The sequence below is a fragment of the Balearica regulorum genome, chromosome 1 (assembly GCF_011004875.1).
Source record: "Balearica regulorum gibbericeps isolate bBalReg1 chromosome 1, bBalReg1.pri, whole genome shotgun sequence".
In the NCBI taxonomy this organism is placed as follows: domain Eukaryota; kingdom Metazoa; phylum Chordata; class Aves; order Gruiformes; family Gruidae; genus Balearica; species Balearica regulorum.
The window spans coordinates 196,048,325-196,072,182 of NC_046184.1; the positions used below are offsets into that span (position 1 = coordinate 196,048,325).

Below are 23,858 nucleotides of genomic sequence, written 5' to 3' on the forward strand. Positions count from 1 at the left end.
GAATCTCTGCTGGAATCCCAACACTTTCCCATAGTGCATGCACCAGGAAGAACGTGGGGGCAGCCGAGCCAACTCCATCACATCGCAAGAGGGAATTAAGCTTCCGCAGGAAAGGTGCAAGCTGCAATTAACAGCTAAGTAAAATACACAGAGCACCTGGTTTCTGTATCATGGCTTGTTCCCTAGAAGCAGAACGGCATTCCCAGCTAATGAGCTCATTGGCATCATAATCCTTTAGCTGTTGAGGTCTTGGCACTACATCAGTTACCTTTTTCTTCACCTTTCTCCATTAATGCCTCCCTCTGGCTTCTCCCCGTAACAAACCAAACTGCTTCAGCCTCCACTTGCCTCTTCTCTGACCCCTCCTGCTTTCAGCTGCCAGCTCATCCTTCTGCCTGCCCACTCCTTGACGGTGTTGCCTTCCATCACCGCTCAGAGTGCTGTTCCTCTACTTGTCTCGTAGGCCCACCCTCTCCAGCTTCTGCTTTTTGAGCTCTGGGGAAACTGCTCTTGTCGATGTGTCTACTAGTCTCTAATTAGCTTTCTTGATGCCGGAGATTAGGAAATTCCTTTTCTTCTCAAAATCTTGTCCTTTGGTTTCTTGGGAGGCTGTTATGAAGAGTAGCTGTTATGAAGAAATACTGTCTTGTCCATAGGACAAGAATCCATAGGTGATAATTGCAAGACTGGTTGGATGTTAGGAAAGTGCACTCATGGTAGGAATAGTGATGCGCTGGAACGAGGAAGTTTGGGAAATCTGCAGCTTTGTAGGTCTTAATGAAGGGGACAGAACAATATGTCTGGAGTGATCCTGCTTTGGGCAGAAAGATGGAGTAGAAACCTCAGTGGTTCCGGTTCTCTTTTTTTTTTCAGTTCTCTTTTTGCTCCTTCTGGGAATGCTCCCAAGGAATTCCCATCATTTCCATGTAAGTGTCATGCAGCATTATGGTTCTTTTCTCTGTCTTTACCTTCACCTGATCTCATGCACAGCTCAAAGTGCTGTCTTGTACACCTGCCATCAGGTGTACATCTTCCTATGTGAAGTGAAACTGTCTCACTAAGAAGGTCTATGGGATGAATATAACCAAACCATAGATGATGTGGCACAGAGGGTGAAGCTGTGAGCAGGTTTGCAATCACAACTCCAGGAACCAGCTGTGACTTTAACAACTACTTTTACCACATTCACTCCAATGTAAAGGATTTAACACCTTCAAAGCAGTGGGGGTTTCTCCTCGTCCCCCTTTTTGGCGATTTTCATTCTTGGGATAAACATTCAGCTTAGAGAGTGGACTAAAAAAAATCAAGACTTGCAATTCTGCCAGCTTATCTTGAGCAATGTCACCTCACGCAGTCTCACCCTTAGCCAAATACTGACTCACCAAGAAGGGGTTAGCAGTGGAAAAGGAGAGAGGGCAATGACAGATCAGCTCTCACTGCTGGAAGCTCTGCGGGGAGTGAGACACGTATTTTGAATCAGAGGGACCCGAGCAGTTGCGCTGAAGTGTATTTAAAAGCCAGGATACAAGGGGTCTGCTTCACTACCACTTGCTACAGAGAGTTACAGCCTCCTCTCCAGGAGGGGCTGCGTTCGAAACATGACTCTGGAGCCCTACGATGCCGCACCCAGCTGAGGCTCCTGGCAGCTAACTGTTTGCTTTTCCCTGGAGAAGGGTTTGGGCCCAGGGAAGTGGTGTTCAAACACAGACCTCTGCATAGCTCAGGACCGGGTGTCCCTTCCCCAGCTCCACCTTGGTCCTGAGACAGCTTGGTCTCCCGGCACGGGCTGTGGGTACCCTCCGTTCTCTCCAAAGGGAGCTCCCTGTCCTGATTCTGGCTTCTTCTAACCCCAGTGAAGTCACTAATCCCTGCCTGCCTCTGCGCAGTGCTTTGAGGTCCGCAGGGAATGTCCCAAACAGGCACAGCTAAATTTACAGGGGCACATACTGCCTCTGCTCAGATAAAATACCAGCACGCTACCAGTTGCTCGTGGAGAAAACTCGTTTCCACTATCCAATATCAAGTCCAGCCCTGCAAGTGGAGACACAAACCATCATCCCCTCTGCTTTCCATGCCTGCTAAATGTATTTTACTCTTGAATCCTTAGCATACTGTGCCAGATGCTTTTCTGCCCCTGGGTCTGGGTCAAGGGACAGGGAGGACATGAAGCTGCCACTGGCACCAGCTCATCATACCCAGACCAGCTCTGTCATGAAACAAAGCCCAGCGACTCCCTCTTTGCCAATGCTTTCCAAGTGGGATGCTCCACACCTGCTTGAGATGCTTCTGTTCTTGGCCTGTTGATCCAGTTCACCCTCATCTCTCAAGTTTCTTCCCTCTCAATGTATTTTTGGCTCATCCATGAAGAAAATGTTTCTTTACCAAGACACCTGCCTCTTGTGACCAGTGGATACTGGTGGATGGAGCCAGGCATCAGGGCTCCTGTGAACATGAGGTTCCACCTAAAGGCACGTTGGTCAGAGGCAGCGCAACCGCACCCTCTCCTCCTTCCAGTGGTGCTGCTGCTATTCAAATGGTTCCTGGAACAATTCCTGATACGAGGCAGCAAGTGCGTGGGGCCTAATAGTAGAGGAACCACGTGTTTGAGTTTCCTACTCCATGAACGAGGCTGGCCAGGTCTGACTCATCACCGAGGCATGCTGGGAAGAGAGAGGGACTCAGCTCGTTTCCTCTGCGTTTTATTTGTCCCTGCACATGTTGTGATCCCAGAAGCATTGGGAAACAGAGGAGCTGCACACCAGGACAGCAAGTGGTGGAAGGAGAGGAGATGGAGAAAGGCAGAAGCGAAGAGAAGCCTTGTCTCCATGCACTTTCCGCTTTGCTCCACCATTCTTTCTGCTCACAGCTAAAGCACTGCTGGGGCACATCGGTGCTGGCAAGGTGCACAGAAAGATATTGTGAAGAATGCTGGAACCCAGTGGGACAGGAGCAATGAAGACAAATGATAAATGAAACTAAAAGTAGTGGATAAATGAAAGTAGGTAGTGTTCACTACTAACGTGGGCACTGCAGTGTTTCCACATTTCATTGTCTGGATACTAAACCAGACACATTCCTGACTGCTATAAAATATCCTTGAAGACTGGTCATTCTTATCCCCATCCGGGGTAGAAGACAGCAGGGAGGGAACTGCCTTTCTGCGTCACAGTTTATTGGAAGCCATGCGTGTGCATGTGTGTGTGTATAGGTTGCCCACACTCACGTGAAAAACTCTCCTCAGAGCAACTCTATAAGCCATCAGGAGTGAAGGGAGCCCAATGACATTTCTTTCTACTCCCAAAGGAAGCCTTGAAACACAAAGCTTAACTCCCAGCCAACTCTGCCCCGTGTGGAGGCCAGATCATAGCAGGAGACCCTGTTTTGATGGTCCTTGCAGGGCTGGCATCCCATCCCTGGTTCCACTTCAAAGCACTGAAGCCTTCCTGAGCAATGTTTCTTCTCTCAGCCTGCGACATCTCTCCTCAGCCACGGTCACGGCAGCAGCAGAAACTACAGTGTGGGAGGTAGCAGGCTTCAGCATTGGACTGGAAAGACTTTCACACCTTTAGTTAAATCACTGCTTTCAGAATTGATTTATGGGCATAATTATTCACATATGGAGGGATTTTCAGGCAAATGTATGGGTTTGTAGTGGAGGAGACAAGCACAGTCTCCCGATCCTACCTTTCATATGGCCATCACTGCGGGGTCCTGTATGTGGGAGGTAAAGCAGGGTTAGCAGAAGGGGCAGTGCCGGAGCTCCCGTCTCCCTTTCCCAGCCTCAGCCAAAGCATGGTGGTAGCACGGCCCCAACAGGGGCTGCTGGATGCAGCTTCTCAGATGGCAGCAAACCAACAACCGTTTTGTGGCAGGATCTGGCCTGTGTGTGACAGCAGCGCCCAGCTCCTGGCCAGGGTTTGCCTAGCTGTATGCCATTCACATCAGATGCTCAGCCCTGCTTGGAGAAAGACCAGGGCACTAAATACTCCCTGCCTTGTGGTCCTTCATGTAATAACAGTCAATATCTCGGTAGCACAGGAGCAGAGAAGAAAGATTTTACTGCAGTGTTGGGGGATTCATCTGAGAAAAGCAGGAGCAGTAAAGCTGCATCAAGTCCTGCAGCCTCACTGTCTCGCCCTGGAGCTGCAGGTAGAACTGATATCTCTATAGCTCCTGGTGCTGTGGATGCCCATGCCAGGTGCACTCAAGGAGGGGAAAATTGCCCTGAGTCTTGCTCAGATTTTCCTTAAAATAGTTAATGCTGAATACATATGGTTCTTGGGGACATACCTCTCCCACACATGCCTAAAGGACTTGAGTATTACCAAAGAAGAAAATAAAAAGATATCTCACACTTTTCATCTCTTGCCTAATTTTAAAAGTCAGGATTTTTAGAATGTCTTGTGGAAACCCTATCCTAGGGTTAAAGGTGATTAAATATAAATTATTAACTATTTCATAATATAAATTGTGAACTATTTCATAAGAGATGGATGTCTCCTAGGAAAAATAGATATGTCTGGACAACCAGTTTTGGTGAGGTGACATGGCACAAGAACTCTAGCAGCCTTATAACTCTCCATGTCAGCTTTGCCTTTCCCCAGCACAGTGCAGGGCTGGCTGCTCTACCAGGTGAAGGTTACCTCTACAATGTCCCAGAGCTGTCTTGATTCAGTTAATGCTATTTTTTTTTCAGTTGATGCAGTTGTAAAAAGCATGAATACATATGTATATAAAAGTGCTAACACCATAAACATGTAAATTCTTTGAAGACGACGACTTTATTCATTAAAACTAAACCATGCAGGTCTGATTCTACTTCCACTCATAAAAATACCTTGGCACTGTGGTCAAACAATTCATATCAATTCTGCAACTTCTCTGTTTTTACAGCATGCATGGAGAAAATCGATACTGAATGTGTTATACTAGAGAAAGGACAGGCAAAATTTCAGCCACTGTGTATGCTGTTTACCCAGGGCAATGCACCGTATGAATCTCAGCAGATTGTCGCAGTATTTGGTGTGACAGACATCCTTTCTGCAGCTAGATCTATTTTTATAGTGGCTCCCAAATTGCAATTTCAATGCCAGACATTGTAAAAGGTACGTGGAAGTTGTTCCACTGTGTGACAGGTTGATGCTAATAAATAGTGATGAGCAATGCTGAGGTTTAAAAATAGCTTTATGACCCCCCCCAAAGTCTAAGAAATGTTACTTCAATTAATGCGGTGCTTTGCTTCTTAAGCAGAACAGCTTTATTTGAATTTTGCTCATTTAATCATTAGTAAAGTTCTCACTCATTGACTGTGTTTTGATGAATAAGGATATACAGGTTTGGATGATAAATTTCTCAGGCAACTTGCAGGAAAAATGACCAGAAATGTCCCTGTTTGCACACACATCTTAATGCCCCCAAAGAAAAGAAATGCAATAGACGAATTACGCCTTCAGCTCAAGTCTCCACCTTATTGTTAGGTCTCGTATAAGATGGAAAAAACCCAAAGAGCTGTGGCAAGCTACTTCCTCTCCCCCTCGCTTTCAGCCGTGGGACTGGGAACATCCTCTGGCCAGGGTGGGACAGGCCCTCCTCCTCCCCCCGCGGCACTCCCGGCCCCGCAGCCCGGGGCGGACTGTGGCTCTCCCCGAGGGATGCTTGAGGGGTTGTTGCTGCCTGGGCGGGGGAGCAGATCCTGAGCCACCCCGTCGAGGAGAGAAGGTTGATCCGCCTGACCCGCGGCAAACCCGGGCAGCTCCTGCTTCCTTCCAGCAGCTATTTTCTGTTTCCAGTTTTGGTTTGATGCCACTTAGTTGAATTTCCGACGCTGTTTTACACGGTCACTGGAACAGCTCGTTTCCCTTGTACAAAATGCCTGTGGCGACGGGGAAGATGTTTCTGGCAACAGACGGGCAGCGGCTGAAGAGAAGGCAGGACGGGTCCGGGACGGTCGGCGGCGGAGCCCCCGCTGCCCGGCTCCCCGCAGGGAAGCGCCCGGCCGGGCTCTTGCCCCGCTTCAGCCCGGAGGAGCCAGGCTCTCCCGCACGCTGGGCCGGGAGCTTGTGCTGCAGGGAGGTTTCTTCGCTCCGACGCAGAGTCCGAACTTGTGAGAGGGAAGAGAGGCAGGAGCTTTTCCCCAGAGGCAAATGTCCCTGGGACCAGCTCTATCCCGTCGGACACGTCCCGCTCTCGGCTCACAGCCCGATCTGCCTCTGCCCCCTGGCCGGGGATCACCCACGGATTTTCTGCCGCATGCCCGGGCTTGCACCCACCCCTCGGGGAGGCGAGCGGAGCCCTGCGCGCCGCGGAGCCCCCGCCACCCGCCGCGGAGCCCCGACGGCCGTGGAGCCGCTGGGGGAGCCCGGAGGAGTGTCTGGCTACCTGTGCCGGTCATCGGGAGCCGGTCACTGGGGGAGACAAATTCTGCCTGCAGGACGCACGGGCTTTTTTTTATTTTCCCTTCTTCTTTTTTTTCTTTTTTTTTTTTTTCCCAAAGGCAAAAGAAAACGAAACAAAACAAGTTCCAGTTTCGAAATAAGGAATAGTCCTGGGGAAGTAGTCCTCGGTAGAGCCGATGACAAGGGGCCTCTCGAAGGGATGGGAACGGCGGGGTGCCATCCTCGGGAAGGTCTGGGATGGGATGCTCGGCTCCGCGTCCGCGCTTGACCGACGCCCCGACCGGGCAGCCGTCTGTGGTAAGGCGGCGTGAGTTCGCTTCTCCTCCGGTTTCCATGCCGCTCCGTGCACACAGGATTGCACACACCGTCGGTGGCCGCCCTAGATCCGCCTTCCCCGGGGGAAGCTGCCCCGGAGGGTCCGCTGCGGCGCGGGGTGCCCGGCGAGAGTGGGGCCGGGCTCGCCGCCATCCCGGCGTCTCGCTGAGGCCTCCTCCGGCCCTGCGGCCCGCAGCGAGTCTCTCTTTGCTACAGCCGAAGACCCTTTATTTAATTTCGGAGGACGGGAGTTTCGGAGTGGAGGCACCGAGTGTCCCCGGGGGAAGGCGGCGAGAGTCGGCCACGGTATGGCACGGCGGCGGGGAGCCGGCGCCACCCTCTCGGCCCTCTCCCCGGTCCCATCCGCTTCCCCGGCCCGGGACGTGGGGCTCCCCGCGGCTCACCGAGAGTCCTGCTGCCTTCTGGGGGCGAGGCTGGGGGCGAGCAGGTCCCTGGCGGCCCCCGAGGGCAAGTTCCCGGGGGGGCACGGCTGGAGATCCTCCTTGCCCTGCAGCTCCCCGGAGGCCACCACACAGTCTTGCTCGGGGTCATTGCTGTTGCCCGCCCCTCGCTTTTTGTCCTCTTCCTTCTTCCACTTCATCCGCCGGTTCTGGAACCAGATCTTGATGTGCCTTTCGGTCAAGTTCAACATGACGGCCAGCTCCACCCGCCGCGGCCTGGAAATGTACTTGTTGAAGAGAAACTCCTTCTCCAGCTCCAGCAGCTGCGCCCGGGTGTACGCCGTCCTCGTCCGCTTGTTCTCCTCCTGTTCCACCACGTAGGATCCCCCTGGAAAGGAAGGACAGTCAGCCCCGGCCCGCCCGACCGCCCCCTCGGGATGCGGGGGCCACGACCCGCACTGCAGCGCGGCGCGGGGGACACGCGGGGGGAGCAAATGGAGCGAGGGGACGGCCTCGGGGAGCCCCCTCAGCCGGGCACGGTGAGGCGGTGCTGGTGGCAGCTGTCAGGACTGCTGCTATTTTATTTTATAACAATTTAATATTTTTTTTAATAATAATTTGGTCTGGGTTTTCAGGGAAATGCCGTCCCTCAAGCCGGGGGAGACGCTTAAGCGCCACCCTTAGCATGCTGCCGAAAGCTCTGAAGGATCCAGGGCCTAGCAATTGCTCAGATTCGAAAAGAAAAAGAAAAAGAAAAAGAAAAAGAAAAAGAAAAAGAAAAAGAAAAAGAAAAAGAAAAAGAAAAAGAAAAAGAAAAAGAAAAAGAAAAAAGAAAAATAAAAAGAAAAAGAAAAAAGAAAAAGAAAAAGAAAAAGAAAAAGAAAAAGAAAAAGAAAAAGAAAAAGAAAAAGGAAAAGAAAAAGAAAAAGAAAAAGGAAAGGAAAAAGAAAAAGAAAAAGAAAAAGAAAAAGAAAAATGAAAAGAAAAAGAAAAAGAAAAAGAAAAAAGAAAAAGAAAAAGAAAAAGAAGCCCCTCAAAAATCAAACCAAACCGGGAAAAAAACCCCAAATTAAAACCAAACCAAAACAAAAAACCAACAACAAACAAACCCAAAGCAATAGCAACAAAAATTGTTTTTTTCTGTGTGACACACACTCACACGCAACCAAACAAAATATAATTTCAGATATCTCACCCTCCTGGTAAACGGCCCGGAGGAGAGGCCGTCCCGCCAGCGGAGGGCCCGCAGGCCGCGGGCGGTGGGGTGCCGGGGAGGCGGCGCGGCGGGGAGCGCGCTGCCGCCGGCGGGCGGCTCTCCCCGAGGGGCCTTCGGATGGAGCCGCCGTCCTTTGCTGAAGCCGCAAAAAAGTGGGGAGAAATTTCACGGAACAGGAGGTTGAAGGCCGCGGGGAGTCCCGTGGGACATCGCCACCGAGCAGCCCTGGGCCCACGCAGGCTTCCGCCCTTTCCCAGCCGGCGGGACCGCCGCGGGAGGCAACGGGGCGGGCACCGGCGCGGCTGCCGGGCCGGGAGCGGGACCGCAGCCCCTCCGTTTCCCCAGGTTGGTGAAACCTTGGATTTGGCGTTCGCGGAAACAGAGGCAGCCCCGGGATCTCCATTCGCAGCGCGGCCGCTGTGGCCCGGGTGGTACCGGCGGCGGCGAGAGGGGCTGGGGATGGGCACTGAAACTCACGGCCGCTCTTGCCAACGCCGGGAGCCATGCTTTGGGTGGCGATATCATCTGCAGGGCACGGCGGTTTGAACAGCCAGACTGAAACAGCCATTTCAAGAGAGCTACGTGGGGTCTCCCACCTCTCATCTTCCTATTCCAATGGTTTTTTATATACATATATATATAAAAATATATATATAATTGTTTAAAATATAAATATAAACCTATGTATATAAACTTATGTGTGTGTATGTATTTGAAATGTATATTGAAATATTTGTACATACAGAAAAATGTTTATCAACACAAACCTGTGCATATACACCTATGTATACATACTAAAATATATATTAGAATAAATGTATATGCATAAAAATGTTTGTAGTTATAAACCTATGTATATACACGTATGGATCTGAAAAAAAAAAAAAAAAGTTCTTTTATGGTAAAGTCAACTGGTGCTGCCGGGAGGCGGAACACCGGGGGTTGCCGGAGGGCCGTGGCCGGCCGGGTCCCGGGGCTCGGCGGACCGCGCTCCCCGCCGTGCCCTGCCCGCAGCACGAGGCGACCCCCGGGAGGTGGCTGGCAGCCCCCTGGGTCGGTGGCCCCGCGGGCGGCAGAGCCCGGAGCCGGGCACGGCGAGTGTCACAGGGCCGGGCTCGACCGCGGCCTCTCTGGGCACCTTTTCCCGGCAATAACAACGCAAAGCCCCGCTGAATCCATGGACACCACAATCCCAAGGGTTTCCATAAAAAATAAACCCTTAGGCTATATAGTTTGCAATATATACCGTCCAAAATATACTGGGGTTTGGCTACGAGCGTTATGTATAGCGTAGCGTTGTGCCACTTTCGCTCTCCGGGCGTGCACCGTGCACCCGCGATAGGAACAGCCCGTGCGGGCGTGTGCTTGCACACACATCCCATGCACAGCACAGCCCTTGCCTGGACCTCCCGGCTGAGCTGGGAAGAGCGGGGAAGAGTTTTCGGCTTTTACGGGAAAAGTTTCGTTTTGCTTGCGCGTTTGGTCATTCCTCGGGTACGGGAGTCAGAGGAAAAAAAGGGTAGTTTGAGAGTTTGGCTTTATCTTTTTTTTTTTTTTTTTTTTTCCCCAGAAATTCATTCAACCCAAGGAAAACGATCTGATTTTTCTCCCTGCTCGCCCCCCCCGGCACAATCTCTGCCGCCGAATCCGCGGCGTGGGGCAGCGCTCCTCTCCCCTTCCCGGTGGATGCGCCCCCGTGGGCACTGGGGACCGTCGCCTCTCCTTCCTCCCCCCGCACCCACCCCCCCCGCCCTCGGGCTGCCCGATGCAATTCCCAAACTATTTCATGGTGATTTTAATACTGCAGTCCTTTTTTCAACTGTCTATTTGAACAAAGCCATTGATATAATATTTGCCGTATAGGCGTGACAAAGGCGCAGGACACGATAACATTGTGCAGGCAGAGACAGAAATATTGTTAGGCAGCGGAACTTTCTGCCTAGATAGAGTTTCTTCCCGTCGCTGGCAGCTCTGTTTCGTTTGTGCATTGTTTCCCCTGCTCTGGGTTTTCAGTTGGAAAGGTGCAATTACTGCTAAAACCCATCGGGAAGCACGAGGGGGTGGGATAGAGGCGCCGGGATGGGAGAGGGGCTCTGCCGCCCGGGCGCCAGGGAGAGCCGAGGGGCAGCGGAGGAGAGGGCAAAGCGGCTGCCCCGGGGTTTCGGGGGCTGCTCCGCGGCTGCACGGTCCGCGCTGGGACGCGGGGCAGCCGCGTTGTGCCGTGCCCTTGCAGCCCTGCCAGCCGCCTCCCCGCCCGCTCCACCCCGCGGGTGTCTCCGCGCCCCCGGCCTCGCCCCGCGCGGCCCCGTCCCCCACGGGGAGACCACCGCGCCCGCGGAGCGCCTGCACCGCGGAGACCCCCTGTTCGGCGGGGCGGCAGCGCCCGCGCCCCCGGGCGGCAATTAGTTAATTGGTGAAAAATAATTCGTTAATAATTTCTCAGGGCTCGGGCAGCGCGGGGCGCGGCGAGCCGGTCAGCGGGGCCCGGAGGGCTGGCTCCCGAGCCCGGCGTTCAACCCGACGGTAGCAGCCCCACAGCAGTAGGTCTCGGGGTGCTGGCAGGGGGGGAGGGAGCGTCCCGGGGAAGCGACCCTCCAGAACCTCTCCAGGCTACATTCGAGCGGCGGGAGCAGAGCCGGTGCAGGGGAGGGTTCCTGCCCGCCAAGAGGGAGACAAGCGTCGGAGCAGCGGCAGAGGGAGGCGGCGGGGCTTACCGGTCCACTGTCCCTTCCAGGCGTGCGATTTGGTGGACTTCATCCAGGCGAAAGGTACCTGCACTCGGGGCTCCTCTATCGCCCCCGTGTCCGCCCCGTCTGCGAAAGGCAGCGCGTCCTGGTGGGGAGGAGGTAGATGAGGGTGGTGGTGGTGGTGATGGTGATGATGAAGGTGGGAGACCCCGGCATCCTCTGTGATGGGGGGCACCTCGTAAGGTGAAATGTCTGGCGGGCTGCCTTGCTCGAGAGCACTTAAGGCGCTGGGGTAAGGAGTCTGCTGCTGCCTGCCCATGTACAGGCAGGCGGGGGGGCTGGGGTTGTAATCCTGCGCCTGGGCTCTCTGAAACGCACACGACTCCTTGTAGAGCTGCGCCGAGGCGTAATACTGCTCCTCGGTGTTCATGGTGAGCGGGGACGGGGGAGGGTCTCGCAGCTTAGGGACACATAGGGCTGGCTCCCGCTCCCGGCGCCCGGGATGCCTCTTTGACAGCTCGCCGCCCCGTCGGGCCCCGCCGCCCTGCCCGGCTCCCGCTGCCTCCCCATAGGCGCCGCTCCCCCCACGTGAGCCCTCCCGCAGCCCTCCTGGGCGGAGCACGACCCATAAGAGGCCACACGGGGTGGCTCCGGACCCGCAACCCCTTTCCCTTAACCGGACAGGTCCCGGGACCCCCCGAATCCGCCGCGGGGTGCCGCTCCCTGCTTTGGGGCGAGAAGCCCCGCGGTGGGGGGGGCTTGCGGGGTCGGGGGGCTTGCGGAGCCGGGGAGAGGGTCGGGGATTGCCCCGACGTGCGGGGCGTTCTGGGGGGTATGGCCCCTAAACCCACCTTTTCCTTCCCCGTGCTGCTCCCCCAGCTCCTCATTCCCACCAGAGAGGAAAACCCTCGAGGGGCCGGGGTGGTGGTGGTGGGAATACGGCTCCTGGAGGGGTTTGGGACCCGGGGACTTTCGGCTGCGGAGGCATCTCGGCCAGGGATGCGGCAGTGGGAGAGGGTTTTCGGGGACGAGCAGGGTGCACTGGGGTGTCGGCTCCCCTGGGGGGATCCGTGTGCCGGGGCCCCGAGAGGAGGCAAGGACCGGCTTGCTGCCCGTTCTCCCCCTGCCCGGGGGGATGCGGCCGGTGGGGACCACAATGCTATCACCAGAGCGAGCGATAGGCAGCGGATTGTTTGTCCAAGGGGTAAATTTGGGAGCCTTCCCCGCGGCTTGAGCTGCAATGTGTTGACCCTCGGAGATAATCTGCTCCGAGCTGGTGCCGGTTGACTTGGTGACGAGGCTATGAGGAGGCGGAGAGCTACCGAAAGGGACAAAGATCATTTCCCTGCCTCCCTGCGCTCGGCCCGGCGGCCGCTTTCGCCGGCTCGGGGGCAGGCACGCTTCCTATTTTCCCGGCCCGCCTCTTCTCACCGCCTCTTCCCCGGGCGCCTTCTCCCGGCACCGGGGCTTCGGCCGCCGCCGTCGGGGCGCGCAACCGCGGCTCCGTCTAGGGCGGCCGCGGGGAGCAGCGCGGCGGGCCCGGGTGCTTCGGTTCGGCTCGACTCGGCCCGGCTAAGCCCGGCTCGGCTCGGCTCGGCTCGGCCGGTAGCGATGCATCCCCCGAGCAGGTGGGGCAGGAGGCTCCCGGTACCTCGCTCCCGCGCCCGGTTCCGTGGGATCATAAACCCGCCCAGTCCATTACACTTAAAATGAGTTTCCGTTCTGAACCCACGCGAGTCCCCCATCTCTTAGAAAGCACACTGAGCCTTTGATTCAATATTGAGCCATTAAGCGATTGCTTTCCCAAGCCATTTAACAGCGGCTCTTATGGATAAATAAACAAAAAAGGCTGTAAACCAATTACAGTGCGGATAGTGAAAAAGTATTTTATTAGTGGGAATTACCGATAGACATCGCTGCTGCTCGGGCTCCCCCCGCCCGGCGCCCTCCCTTTCCATCCCCTGGCATGCCGGGCGGGGGGACGCGCCCTGCCCGGGGCTGGGAGCCGGTGTGGGGGCGGGGGGCACGGGCTGAGCCAGGCTAGCTCCCTCAGCGGTGGTCCCCCCTCCTTGCTCAGCACCCCGATGCCCGCTATGCCGCTTGCAAGCACAGGTGTCCTTGGATCTGGAGACTTCTTGTGCATCGACCCCAGCCCAGCACCCCCTGCCCCTTTCCCTGGGGGCTGCGTGCCAGGAGGTCCCCAGAGATCTGCTCCCCGGACCATTTACAGCTCCGGGTTTTCCAGGGGGAACCAGCGCGGATAAACAAACGCCAGGCCATAAAACCCAGAGCAAATTGATTCATCTCCAGGGAGGACCATTACCCGGTGTCTTAATGCGGTCCTCTCTCTATAAGGAACGTTTCTAAATAGAGCAAACACTTCCCCCTCCAAAGCAAATGAATTTCGAATAATTTAGAGCTAATTCTCTTTCATTCTGCCTGCGTGAGCAGGCGATAAGGGCACGCTTCGCCGTGCTAACAACAAGACGGCGAGTTGCAGTGCAGGAAAAGGGCCTCGCTGGGTATCCCGGCATTGGGGACCCCGGCTTGGTCCAGGGGGGGCGGTGATGTCTGGCTCAGGGTGTACAGGGTGGGGAGCTGAGCCCAGCCGGAGCTCCCACCCAGGGATCACCACTGCCTGCCTCCTCCTCCTCCTGGGATGCAGTCACTGAGATCTGGCTGAAAAGCCCCTCCACAGCTGTGGGTCCCTGGGCAAAGCCTCTGAGCTATGAGTGGATCCCACCCCAGTGCCCACTTGGTGTGGGAAATGGGTCATGGAGGAAGCAAGTGGGAGTGAAGGGAACGGCCCGGCTTGCCTCACAACCAGGCTCTGCAGCCACTGCTGTGCTGACTCAAGGGAAAGGTCCGGTGACCCCATACCTTCTCCCTAAATGATGTCCATACGCATCGCCTCGGGCACTCGCAGCAGGGTGTACACATGAGATACCACACCTAGATCTTGTCCCAAACTCCCTGAATTTTCTACTCCGGGGATTTCCTGAGCCATGTGGATGTTACAGTCCTCAGCTGATTTTTCCATATCTTAAGTCTCCCTGAAACCTTATGTAAATCTTTTCCCTCCCACTACCTTGTGGCAAAGTGTTCCCCAGATTAACTCTGCTGTGTGAGGCACTGCCACCCTTTGCTGACCTTGCACCTGGCTGCGTTTAATCAGTCCTAATTCTCCAACTAGAAGAGCCTTGAGATGGGTGGGCATGATGTAAGAGATGAAAAGGTGTGACATTGTCTCTTTACCTCATATGTAGACCCTACGAGGTCAGCAGCACTTGAACACTTTGAGTAGTGAGCCCAGGGACTCCTGCACACACATTGTCATCTCCCAGCTGGGGACCTCCCCTGCCCTGACTCCCCAGGTCTGTGGTTTTGGCAGTCTTGGAGGGACAAGAAACTTGGCCATCCTCGATCTATAGGTAGCCATGTAAAGAAAAGATACAAACAACATATTTATTCCAACTTATAAATGTACAATAGAGTTTAAACCATTGAAAACAGAGAAAAGAAAAAGGGACATATATTGCACACTAGAGCAAATTAACAACAGGTTAGGTAGATTCTCCCTCACCTTAAAGCCTGGCTGGATGTATTGCTGTAGTTCAGCTGAAGGTCCTGGGCTTTACCTGCAGTAGGAAGTTTTTATGGACCATGGAAGCTCCCAAAGATCTTGGGGTTATCTATGGCTGCCATGTTTAGACCACCCAGCTTCATCCATGGAGCTGAAAAGCACATGCAGCTCTGCTTTGCGTCTGATTCATGAGCATGGTCCCACAACCAATAACAATCATAGTTCATGCTGAGAACAACCCCACTAGATCCAGGCTGTTTTCTCTAATGGCACTTTACTCCTCTGAGGTGACTTTTCTCTATGCTGTCATTGAAGTTGCTGTGAGGATCTACTTAGAAGGTAAATCCTTATGGTCGGTTATTCCAAGAGATTAAATGAAAATGAATCCATGAGTCTGTATCGGTAGTTGAAGGATGATGGTGATAGCAGCAATGCTAAGTAACACAGGCAGGTTGTAATTATCTTCAACACAAGTGCAGGAATTCAGATATTCGAGTGTCAGTAACAAATGTTTCAGGCACTCAGCTGTTGCCATCCTACAATAAGATCATGCCATAACCACACTGCAATACTTGGATTACCATATTAAATTCAAGAGTCTTTTAAGGACTTATTAAGATTTGATCACATTCCTCTAACCTGGTGTTTGCCTAACAGAGACAAGGTTGTCTGCATGGTGAACTGTTACTCTGCATTATATGAAGCCTGAAATTTTGCAGTATAATACTAATGTGGCTGTGTGCCCAGTGGTTTGGAAAGCCAAGCCACATACCTGATGTCATATCTATGTGTTTTTAAAATGTATGCCAACATATACGATGTGACTCTTGAAATTCAATGACGTTTTCAGTGATCTTACCTTTAAATGATTAATTTAGGAGCATAATGTGTGTCACTGTATTTTGAAAGTCTTGTCCACTTCTTCCCCAGTGGTGTCTGACAGGCATCACCACAGGCTGCTGAGATCAGTGAAATGCAAAACCATCTGGACACAGTATTATTTTTTTTTCCCTAGGAAAGGTGGCAGGAGCATTTTGTTTGCCTTTCAATGCAAATAATTCGTGAACCCCTACTCAATTAGTTCCCTTTCCTGTTACGACCAATGGTAGTTTCATCATTCCTTCCTCCCACCTCCCTGATTGTCTACCTAGAGTATAAAATAGTAAGTATAGTTCAGTCACACTTTCTTATAATAATCTGGTTTGATTTTCTCTATCTGCATTATATTTGATGACTTCTCAGTGCCCAGCCGCTTTTTTCCAGTCCACGTTTAGACAGAAAAGAAGTGTTGAAGGTGAGTGGAACATATTCAAAATAATCTCTTTTTGTCTCCCAGCTGTGCTCAAACCAACACAAGGAAACTGTATCCATGGGAAGGTCCGGCAGTGGGAGAAGGAGAAGTTGACTGGGAAACAGAGCTTTCCCAGGGATTGATTTTTAACCCCCCACATGGCTGTATCTAGCAGAAAGGTAACCTTTCACAAAGCTGGTTAATAATCAATAACCATGTGAAAACAAAGCTGTCTTTCCCTCTTAGCACTAACGATAAAAACAAGAGCATGAACTATTCCACCTGCCTTAAAGTAACACTGGTTCATCAGCTTTTCTTTTTTTTTTTTCCCAAAAAAGCTTTTTTGGTCTCTGAGCTATTCTGCGTTTGCACACGGTAACTTCAGTTTGCTCTTCCCACCACTCATCAGCTTCTTCACACCGTAGGTGTGCGCCACATCTTGAACTGCATGAAGACATGTTTACGTAAGCCATCTTGAATAAGACCTTGTCCAGGAAGTATGTGTGAAAGTTGTCTTGAGAAAGACTGAGAGTAGGAGAGGATCTTACATGCGTAGTCTTTTTTTTACACTTTCTCATTTACTTATCTTAATTTTCTTTTTTGTCCTTTTTTTTTTTTTTTTTTTGCTTACTCCCCTCTGATATTGATAATTTCATTTTCTGCCAGGAATATTGCCTATCACCAGGGAAGCACAATTTCATTGCTGTATAAGAAGAGTTGACGAATTACTTTAAAATACTGTGAACCTTTCCACTGAAAACACAGCAATCTCATGCCGTCTCCCCCCCACAACTTTCTGTTTTCCACTTCATATTTATTATACCAGATAGGAGTAGAAAAAAAATTTAATATATATATATTCAGATAGCTACAGATAGAGGAATTCAGGGCAGAACTATAACCCAGAGAGAACTCCTCCTCACAGCCCCTGCCTGTTTGCATTTTCCCCTAGACCTTAGTCTTTTTGGGGCAGAGCAGGTTTCAGGCTCAGCCGGAGTCCGGTTGCGCAGGTGGCACCTGGCAGTTCTCACCATGGCCCTCCCCTCTTGTTTGTCCGTTGTAACTTTGCCGGACTTCAACCATTTGGGCTGAAATTTTCCATTCTGTATCTCTGCCTCTCACCAAACATGCAGGGAAACTGTCCTTAAAATTGTTTGGACAGGTATGAAAGCAAAGCTGGGAAATGAGGACGCACTTGAGCTGGCTGTATGGGGACGGTGTGGAGACGCTGCCTCTGGGACTCTCTGAAAACAAGCTGTGTAGATATGGCTGGTCCCAAACTGAAGTAGAGGGCTGGAACAGCTGACATCTGGAGACAGCAATCCCACACAGCATTTTCCTGGCCTGTTTTCTTCACTGCTGTGTTTCTTTGCTGGATTTAAGTATGTTAGAAGTTCCACTGGTAATGTCCCTCCAGACCAATCTCTCTGTGCAAAGTACCTTACATTTAGTCAAACTCTGAACCGCTGCACATCACACAGGCTCCACAGAGACATCTTAAAACTTAGCAGCTAAGCCCTTTACAACTTCTTTCTACAGTGAGCAGATCCCTGCCCTGGGCATCAGGACTGAATGAGAGCTCACTGCGTTGCAGTCGTGGTATCAAGCCCAGGAACTGAAAAGCTGGGAGATGTTCCTAATGCTCCATCCCTGAGCAGCGTGGAGGAGGAAAGTGATTTATGCAGAGGACATGTAAGATGCTTACCCTTCAGAGGAAAGAGTTTGAAGGTCTAGGTTTGGGCATGCTCCCAGCTCAGCTCTGGGTGAGACCTGGGAATACAACAGCCTTACCTTTTTCTCCTCCCTTGTCCCTTTCCACTGGGAGAAACATGGGTGTAGGAGCCAGGAGAGAAGGAGGGTGTGGTCTCATCAATCCTCTTTCTTGGGTGGGACACAGGACCTGGGCTGCACCACTGGCTGCTCCAGCAGGTCTGACCAAAGGAAGATACTGTAACCTTGATGAGTCTTTTGGGTTGAACTTCACAGGGAGGTTTTCCAGCTGCAAATGGCTTGGTTTTCTGGGTGTCTGGTCTGCAGCAGCCTGAGGTAGTCCCAGAAGATGGGGAAGCTTTTGGTTGTGAAAACTCAAAGTCTGGTTGTGAACACCCTGTGCTACAAGAACTGAGCACTGGAAGTGTCTTGACCCCCTCCAGTACTGTCCACACAGGCTTTTTCTGAGTTGATGGGTCCAGCAAAACTTCTGAGCACTTCAACTAGGCACTGAGAATTAGTGGAGACTTTTTAAGTTAATCTGTCTTGATCTAATGTGGATTTCAGAAGGGATTTGCATGCTTACGTTCCACTGAAATCAAAGCAATAATTGAAATCCATTTAAAAACTGGGCACCAGATTTCATTCTCCCCTCAGTAAACCGACACCACATCAACCCTGGAGGTGCCGTGAACCTCTCAGACCCCACAGAGGGAAGTGCTGGGAAGGAGCCTGTGAGGAAACCCAGGCCCCTGTCCTCTGAGCATGGGTGTAATAAAATGTGCAGCAAGTAAGTAAGACTTGGACTTGAACACCTCAGGAGGTAAAGTAGAACAAATGCAGAATTGGTTTAAGTGGGCTTTGTTTATCACATGCCGTAAGTGACAGAGGAGTCCTGGGAAGGAACAGGAGAAGGGCAGGAGACAAAACTCCATCTCACAGAGCGTGCACACAGCGGCATCAGTTGAAGCTGTTCAGTCAACTTCCTCGCTCATATATCCTTCCCTGTGCAATACACTGCAATGAGCCTAGTTCTTAACGATCATCCCACAAGGGAAGAGAAGCATGTCTACACTTTACGTGTTCAATCAGTCATCAACACAGGTTGAACTGTAAACATTTAAATAATTTTTTTTTTTTTTTTAAATTAAGAGACATCTACCCTCTGAAAACTTCTTAGGGCCTCTCATGTTTTAACAAATGAAGGAAAAGAAACTAGAACTTTCTCGCAGATAATTCACAAACGTCAAAGTAAGTAGAATCAATTAAATAATATGGATTGCTCATTTGCTCAGCTGCAATGACTATTGTTTTCCTTGTGTATATAAAATAATCTAAATGTTTATGGTGCAGTATAACTTCTATTAACTTATTTATAATAAAATGTTTCAAGTGTAATTTGGTCATGTTAAGGATCCATATAGGCTCAAATATTTCCACTTATGTGCAACACTCCTCTGCTCCACTTGGCTCTTCAGCTCACTTTTCTTGCCGCTGCCATTGTCTTGCCTTGCCTTCCCTTTCCTCACTTTCTCTTTCACTTGCTTTCTCTTTCACTTTCTCTTTCTCCACAATAATCTTCTTAATTGTATTTCCATCTAGCGCTTCCCAGTCCCTTATTGATATATTTGTTTCCTTGGCTTTGTATACTATTTCTGTTCAGTATTTATATGTTTATATCTGCATCACATTTGCAAGTTAAGTCCAGCTCAAGTTTGAAAAGCTGTGATTACATAGCAGACCAGACAAAAAATATTGTCTTTATGGAGCAACGATGAACTGCACACAAATAATGGGTATAAATTTGCACATTTAACTGAAAGCTTTACTAGATTTTCATTCTCTTAACAATGCACGTAGGGTTTTTTTTGCTCCTTACTTGCACACTGGAAAGCACATTGTCAGTGCCTGAAATGATTTTATGTACCTAAACACCACCTGATTTAATGCATCAGCTGACAAGGACAAAGACATTGATTAAATGTCCTGCCTCAGGTGTCCAGAGGGCTGGAAAAGGCTGTGTCCTCAAAATAATCAGCGAAACTCCACCCAGTAATCATTAACTCAGTGTTGGGTCCAAGCCCTAGGAACAACAGGAGGTTTTAAAAAGTGGCAGTCAGGAAACACTCGGTGTGATTTAGAAGACTAATTGGTCTTGTCCCTTCAGGGAGAGTCAAATGGGAAGAGTCTCTCCTGGCCGGTAAGGAATGCATTGGGCATTTGGTCCTTGGAATGGCACCCCTGGCCTCGGTGCTTAGAGAGCAGGTGGAGAGCCCAGGGGTGCATGGTGAGTGCAGAAGGGCTGGTGGGGGGACTGTAAGATGGTCAAGCTGCAGTTAATATGGAAAAAAAAGAGGGAAGAAGAAATTCCAGTCTAGTTACTCTCAGTTAACCTGAATTTGTAAAAGCCCCGGGCTGTCCTGCTCTTGATACAAGTGGTGTCCGTGCTGCCAAGGAATGAATTAATGCTTAAGCCAGCAGTCTTAAACTTTAAAATGCCACGTGGTGGGCTTCAACAGAGCAACACCTAGCCACTGGGTGTCTAGCCAGGCACGATCATTAGATCTTTGTATTTAAGGCTGTTCTCATATATTACATCTGCAACCGCTTTTCCCAGTCAATAAAAGCCACATGGCATTGCAGAAACTTTGGCAAGAGTAATTTCATCATAGCAACCAAAGGAAGTGAGACATCATGTCTTAGTAAAGAAGCTTTCAGAAGCCCCACAGCCATCAGGGCCACGTGTTCCCAACATCAGCTCAACCTAGGAGATGACCTCTGAGTAATGCACAGTCCAAAGACCCAGAGCAGACCAAGGCAGACAGAGGCTCAGGAGAAGGCAGGCATCTGCCCCAAGAAATAACCCTAGTGAAAGAATCCAGATCCTTGGTTGGTGTCCTAAGAAGAGATCACTGCCCATCCACCCCCCTTGCTGAGGTTAGGAAACCTCCAAGTGAGTAAATGAGTGTCACAGTTCCATAATCAGCCTCTTAAACTAGATCCTCTTGCAAACCTCAAATGAAATCAGCTACTTTAGTGTTCAACTCATTTGTGCAGCAGCACCATTAATATGGTTGTCTAATTTATGGAGTAGCCAGGTTCTGGCTAACAGTGCAAGAGGGGGGTAAGAAGGCAATTAGTGGTCTATTTTCTATGCACATTGGAGCAGAAACCAGTATATAAAGGAAGTTCTTCTGGCAGGTGCAGCATGCTAAAAAGCTTTCACCTAAAATTATATAGCCTGACAAACAATATAAAAAAGTAGATTGCCCAATAAACAAATAATATATCAGCCATTTATACAAAACCATACTACTTAGACTCTTCAAGCTTGAAACGACTGTGTATTTTTTCCCCATTAAAATGTTATGATGGTCTATGAATAAATTGTTTTAAATTCAAATTTGATATTGTCCTGGTTTCGGCTGGGGTTAAACCACGACAGATACTGTATTTTCAAAGCCCAGATGGATTTAATGCTTTTCCCAAGATGAAGCATTAGCTCTGGGTGGGCATGGAAACAGTTCCAAGGATCTCCTTCCCCTCTGGAGCTGCGAGACACGGGGCCAGCAGCCTCCGGGGCTCTGGTGACCGAGCTGGAGCTGAGTGGGAGCAATGGAAGGGATGTCGAAGGAAACATTCTCTTCTGGAGGCAAGGCCACACCACAAACCCCCTCTGTGCCATTCCTTGTGCTTTCACCCAAGCTCCTCATGCCTTTTTTATTGGGGTAGACTCAGACTCTCTGTGGACTCAAGGGGAAGAGGGATCTAAATTAGTATTCAGCAAAGCAAAAGTGCCCCTTCTCCCTCTTGCCATCCAGTGGCTTGCACCTGCACCACGTTCTGCTTCCCACCTCAGCCACCCCTCTCAAACCAGGCCCTGACACAAGTCCCTGTGTCTCCATGTCCCTGCCTCACCAGCACCTCCTTTTTTGCCCAGGGCTGTGTGTGTTCTCAGCGTACAGCTGTGAAGGCTTTAATCCCCCCTTGGTGGGAGCAGCAGGGCTGGGCTCTGGGGGTGCTGGCTGCAGACTGCAAAGCCGCACGTTTTTTCCAGAGGTTTTTCCCTGTTGGGCAGAACCAGGCAGCCAGCCAAGCCCTTTGGAGACAACGTCCAAAGCCACGGTCAGGAAAGGCAGAGGGCCTCTGCTCATCGCTGGCTCGACATGGGCACCAGACAGATGGACGCAACATGTTTAGTGCTTGAGTCCTCACTCGCCACAGAGGGACCAGCTAACTCAGGCTTGGACATCTGTGGTTAGGTGAGCGAAATCCCACCTACATGTCTTGTTGTTTTAACGTGGTATTTTCTGCTAATGAAGGAGCATGAACAGCACACTTGTGCTTTGGTGCTGAGAGAAGAAAGAGGTGGGAAGTCGTGCCCAAACACTGCCATTATCACAGTGGGAGCAATAGCCTGATACGAGCATGATGTGCAAGGTGCATATTCTCCTGTTTCCTGCTCTGCACTCCCGGGTGAGGTGACTACGTGAATTTATCAGGCCACTCTCATGTCCCTGGCTCGCCTGCTTTCCACCCCACAGACACTCGGGACTGTGCCTGGAGCCTGAGCCATGCTCAGCACCATCTCAAGGGAACTGAGTAAAACTTCTGCCTGCTCCTTACGGAGGTCATGCCATGCACAGCCAGACAGCATTAGCCTCTCTGCCATCAGAAGACAGCATCCTCCTGGCACACACTGGCCAAATGTCCTACCATGATGCCACTGGCATATATTCAGCCCCCACTAAAAGTCTGTTTGTCAGCTGCTCTGTGGTCAGGGTGCCACTCACATGTATAGGCTAAAGCCTATGGAGGCAAAGAGGGCTCTCACAAAGTAATGCTGAGCTCAGCTATCTTTAGAGACATTTAATTTATGTGGTTGGGGTAAGGTCAGACAAGTTCCATGTAACATGGCTGTCCCACAAGTTTGCCACAAGCTTCCCTTCATGACCCACTGAGGCTTGGAGGAGCATCCTCTTTGCGGGGGCTGTGTTTGGGTGCTGCAGGAGATGCCTGCAGGCTGTTCTGTGAAAACCAGCTGCTGTTTCAGACCCTTGCTTAGGTCACTGCCCCTGAGTAAACCACTGTATTCATTACATGGCAAACATCCTTATCCTCAGAACTCACAGCTACTATCACACCGGGTAACTATCGATCTGGGGCAGCCTGGGACAGCCAACTCCCAGCTGATAGCAACTTCTCAGCTACTTCGATTTCTATCACTAGTTGTGTGGGAAGCTCTTCCCATGCTGCAGGATGCTTCTGAATAATACAATCCCGTATCTGCACTAGCTTTCTGGCACCCAAATGTCTAACCGCAGATGGGCAATGCATGGAAACTACTATACCGTGGGTGTCTCCACTGTGCCAGGAGCAACCTCCTTCTGGGAGTGCTGCTGCCTTACGGGGTGACAGAAATCAGGGATGAACATGCCTGGTGCCTCTTCCTAGACCATGCCTGTGTCCTTTTGCAACAGACAGGCAGCCACTGCACATCTCAAAGCACAGGTTCAGCCATGTGTCCCTGGCAGGAGAGGGTGGATGTGAGCAACGTGCAGCCTTAAGGGTATCTCAACTAAAGAGAAAGGCAAAGAGCATTTCTGTCTACAGGGCTGAGGAAGACAGAGCTGTTTCTTGCCTCAGGAAACAACACAGAAGTTCTCAGGTTGTCTAAAGTCAGTCAGGTCACCAAGGAACCTGGGCTCCTACCAAAGACTTCTCCCCTGACCCTGGCACTTGCAGTATCCGTGTGGCAAGGCACAGAGGAGGAGGTCTCCTTCCATAGACTTTCCTGCAGCTCCTCTGCATGAACATGAGAAACACTGGCTGACATGCACAAGTCCATTTTGCAGTGGAAACTTGTCCTTGGAGTAAGTTGATGCATCAGCCTTTGTTCCTGGAGTTCTGTGAAGAGAGGTTTTTTTGTAGTTGGTTGGTTGGGTTTTTTCCAAGCAGAGAAAGAGCCTGGGCCCGGAGCCCACTGTGACTAGCCAGGTCAGGTCCTGTGCTTGTTGCCTCTGGGATGCACTATCAGCCCAAGGCCTTGGGCTGAAGAGTGGTCTGAGCCTTTACTTCTCACCTACAGACATTTCCTTGCACCCACACAGTAGCTCAGAAGCTCAGAGCTCAGGTTAGTGTTTGGTATGTTGAGGGCCTTCACTCAGATGTTCATAGCAGACACGGGTTTCTGAGCTAGCACCTCTCCTCAGCTGTCTGCACAAGTCTCCTTGGCCTCTCATCTTCAGCAAATGTGGCAA

General features: G+C 51.2%; 1 protein-coding gene across 1 annotated transcript; it reads right to left on the reverse strand.

The window, feature by feature from the left end:
* Positions 1-6,442: 6,442 nt before the first annotated feature.
* On the reverse strand, positions 6,443-11,456 carry PDX1 (pancreatic and duodenal homeobox 1). Its single transcript, XM_075742969.1, has 2 exons — positions 11,042-11,456; positions 6,443-7,499 (listed from the first exon to the last, which is right to left on the reverse strand). Exons 1-2 carry the CDS (start codon positions 11,442-11,444, stop codon positions 7,111-7,113), a joined length of 792 nt encoding a protein of 263 aa, XP_075599084.1. The 5' UTR covers positions 11,445-11,456; the 3' UTR covers positions 6,443-7,110.
* Positions 11,457-23,858: the final 12,402 nt, after the last annotated feature.